Source organism: Cariama cristata, unplaced genomic scaffold, assembly GCF_000690535.1.
Source record: "Cariama cristata isolate BGI_N322 unplaced genomic scaffold, ASM69053v1 scaffold14060, whole genome shotgun sequence".
Lineage (NCBI taxonomy): Eukaryota > Metazoa > Chordata > Aves > Cariamiformes > Cariamidae > Cariama > Cariama cristata.
The window spans coordinates 13464-17580 of NW_009595370.1; the positions used below are offsets into that span (position 1 = coordinate 13464).

Here is a 4117-nt window from a genome sequence, read left to right on the forward strand (position 1 = left end):
TGTTTGTTCAGCAAGCTTCTTGGCTTGAGGGTGGCTATGCTCTGCACTGGCGGAAGGATGCTGCTACAACTTGTGCTTTGAGGTCTGCTGAGTTTCTGATGACTTCCAGGTAGGAAAAGATGGTTAATGTCAGGCTCCAAGTGAATGAAGAGAAGTTGCAGATGTTGCTTCAGACTATTTTACAGTCTACCTTAGTTTACAAAACTGATACTGCAGCTGAAATGAAGTATGTGTTTAAGTAAAAGAATATAAGGCTGTTTTAAGTAATCAAGTTAAACTTGTTGCCTGGGTAATATATAGGAGCAGAGGCTTCGATATATTGTGTGAATGGAGCTATCTAATTGTAATGCTTTTATCAATAGAATTATTCCATTTATGTTTCTAGGCTGTGACGCTGAAGGCTTGCTTTCTGACTGTCAAAATCTTCATACCTCACCTAGGCTATACTCCCAAGTTTTCTGGCCTACAAAGGATGCTACCTATATGGGGCAAAACCTGTACTGTAAACTCTTTCAAAAAAGAGGGCTTGTTTAATTTCTGGGAATACAAAAGCTTTAGGCCAAAGGTGAGAGTTTTTCTTCTGAAGTGGTGACAAATATTGTGTCAATGTAGTTTGTATAGTTTGATGTCCTGTTGACAGCTTTTCTTTTTAAAATCACTCCTTCCAGTTGTCAGACCTGCTGGTATGACTGAATTTTTTGGCCTGCTTTGCCAACCAGTTTGAGTTAGGGTGATGCTAGGGGCTATTTTGCACACCCACTTGGATAACATTGGAGTTTAGTTCTAGCTGCTTAAGATTTAACCATTCAAGTTTACTTCCTGTTCAAACCAAGTACTGCACTAGCTTAATGTATTCAAACAATTTTTTTTTTTTAAGATTTAGTGCCACTGGCCTTTGAGGCAGCACAGATTCAATGCTTGGAGATGGAAGTGTGCTCTCTGATGTGCAGTGAAGTAAAATGTCAGAACCGGCTAAAGAGACAGCTGCTGGAAAAACTCCAGGGTCACCATGTTAACAGTTTTTCAAGTTCATGGTAATAACTCAGATGTCTCATTACATCCACAAAACAGAGTGCATTGGAGCACTGTTGATAAGTCTTTTTCTGAGAGTGGTGTCTAGGATGCAAAGTCTGGCAGGAATGACTTGGCAGGTCCTGTGGGTATTGGCAGGGTCTCTGCCATGAATGAACTAAATTGTGGTGTGTTCTGTGGTGCCTCATGACACAGCCTGCAAGAGAACACTGCTCCTGGGCTGTTTCCACAGGAAGCGTGGGGGCCAGGTAACATAACTGCACGCAATGCATCAAGTAACTGGAGATGGCTGCTGCTTTGTCTTCGTTAGAGCAATGCTTGGAAGTGTAAGCATGAGTAGCAGTCCAATGTACTTAAATTCATAAAGTGATGTTCCCAGATAAGTAACAGTTAGGAAGTTGTCTCATTCAGGTTTGTTTACATGGGGTTCTGATAGAATATGGCAAAATGTAAATCTGGAGTTGGAGGCAATTCTGTAAGCCCAAACCAGCTTCCAGATGCTTGACAGGAAAAGTGGAATTGAGTCAGTGGTAGAATTTGTTTCTGCTGTGGGACAGACTTCAATGTTACGGTACTCGAACAAGAGAGGAGACTTCCTCTTGGACAGGTCAGGTTGTTTGATTTTCTTTTAGGCCTCTAACCCAGTAGCTCCTGAATTCTGGCAGTCAGGAAAATAGGATATTGGTACTATTGTGCTATATGTCTGAAGGCTGTGTTACCTTAATTTATCATTCATTAGTGACTTAAATCTCATCTGAGTTATAGTTCCCTCAGCTCCTGGTTGATCCTGAAAGGGTATTGATTCTTAAACTGTGTGTAAAATATTCTCTTAACTCTTTTTGAATGAGATGGTACTTACTGTTGTTAAATGTTGCTTAATAATATGTCATAGGAAGAGTACAAAGCCAGAAACGACTTCAATGTTTTTTGTTTTTCTTAGCTCAGAAGTGTTAGACCTTGCACATTCTCAGGACTTTATCCTCTTGCAAGAAGTGAATAGGCACTCTGAAGTCTGTGCTGTATTGACGACTGAAAGAAGTGTAATGTGTTGGAATTAGAGCAATTCAGTCATCTGCTGATGTATGTAATCCTAGGGTTAGATACTAGATCCCTGGTCTTGGTTGTACATGTTGATAAGCAAAACTGACAGAAAACATTGATTATTTTTTTTTTTATTTTTCTTACAATAGTATAAGAAGGTGGTGATCAAAAAATGGCCTTTTTTGTTTCTATTTGGAGCTTATCTTAAACTAATTTTTTTCCAAATAAAAAGCCCTTGATTTTTCAATGAAAGTTATACTTAAGAAGCCCTTAAAAGGGGTTTTGATGCTGAAAACCAGTTTTCTTTTGCAATTTCTTAAAACATGGAGAATACTGAAGATTTGAAATGTAGAGTATACTCAAAGGTGATGAAAACAGACAGGGAACTGCTGTTGATCTCATTGTCTGCACATGTACCTTCCCAAGAACATCACTCTTGCTGCTGGAAATGAAAGCCCAGCTCAAGGCTTCACTTCAAAGAAATGTCTAGTGCCCTAAGCTCTGATTTACTGATGTATTGTAACCTGTCAATTTGCAGGTAAGCATTATGAGGAAGAAGAAGAGGAGGATGCTCTACCTGACTCAGATGCCCTGCCAGATTCAGATGATGAGGTGGATTTGGATAAGCCGCGCCCAATACAGATTGTTCTTGCTCATGAAGATGACCATAACTTTGAATTAGATGAAGAAGCATTGGAAAAAATCTTGCTTCAGGAGCACATCAAAGATCTTAACATAGTAGTTGTGTCTGTAGCAGGAGCTTTCCGCAAAGGAAAATCTTTTCTGCTGGACTTCATGCTTAGATACATGTATAACAGGGTGAGTAATTTGGATTTTCCCTGCAGGAGAAAAGTAGTTTGGTATTTTAGTCATTTATCTTTGTATTTGTTGATTTAAGCACAGATATAGTAGGTCAAATTTTTCTTATTGGGGGGTGGGGAAGCCAGCTATTCTGTTTGTACTCTATGAAGAAGTGTATTTAAGTGACAGTTTTGCAATGTAAATTTCCCTGCAGTTATCAAGGTGTCCTGATGTAAGCGAGCATGAGAAGAACTTGAATGAGGGAGTGTGGTGGCCTTCTAGTTGGGCTTTGGGGAATGGCTTGTCTAAGTGGTGGCTTGGAGGAATCTTGCTTTGACTTGATCTCCTGAAATCATATTGTAGCCCTAGCTTACCCATTATTGCAAAAAGGAGAGTCTTATCAGGTAGCTATTGGAGGACTAAATCTGCCTAAATCTGAGGTATGGCAAAAGGGAGAAAGTCTCCTGTTTGCTACTTGGAATATGTCTCTGAACATAATCCAGGAACTTTTAAAATCATTTTACGTCATTGGTGATTGAATGCCTGATCCAAAATTTAATTTCGTTTCTTAGTTTGTAGCTTTTGGCTGGTGTTGTCTTGTGTCTACTATACTTTGAACTCTTGGCTGATATGGAGTAGGTGGGATGGGGTCTCCTGTGAACATACACATCTGCCTGTCACAGGTTGTGGTGTGCATCTTTTAATCTGCATAGTGAATATTGACAAGTCAGTGTTTTGTTGCTTTTTGAAGCTGTTAAAAACAAACAAACAAAAAACCTAAACCCAAAAGAAAACAAAAACTCCCAAAAAGCCCCAGAACTAATTCCTTTTTGGTCACTGTTCTTCAGGGTTGGGATTCACAGTAGCAGAGACTAACCACGACTAGCATCTATTTTACCTTTGTGCTAGCTGGCTTGAGGAGAAATCAAGATGAACCCTGCAGTTACAGGAAATATGGGAATATTGCAAAGAAGCTGCTGATAGTTGACAGATGAAGACTTCTTTCTCTCGCTCCCGGTAGTGCCTGCTATTGAATTCCTCTCGCTGATTTGCCAAGAGGACTGTGAGAGAGACACTGAGGATATAGTAGGAGGAATAGAGAGTAGCAAGCTGATGCTCCCAACTTCTTAAGATTCTTTTAACCTAGGGAGGAATAAATGTTTCATTTATTCCTTTTGTGTCTGTATGTAAACCCTCTCTAGTGTCCTGTTTATATTAAAAACAAAACAACCAAAAGCGCCGC

General features: G+C 39.7%; 1 protein-coding gene across 1 annotated transcript in view; it reads left to right on the top strand.

Moving 5' to 3' along the window:
• Positions 1-1009: 1009 nt before the first annotated feature.
• ATL2 (atlastin GTPase 2) overlaps positions 1010-4117 on the top strand; it is a 23217-nt gene continuing 20109 nt past the window's right edge. Inside the window, exons 1-2 of the mRNA XM_009701804.1 lie at positions 1010-1034; positions 2612-2892. Of these exons, the coding sequence (XP_009700106.1) occupies positions 1010-1034; positions 2612-2892 (306 nt within the window). The remainder of the gene's footprint in view (positions 1035-2611; positions 2893-4117) is intronic.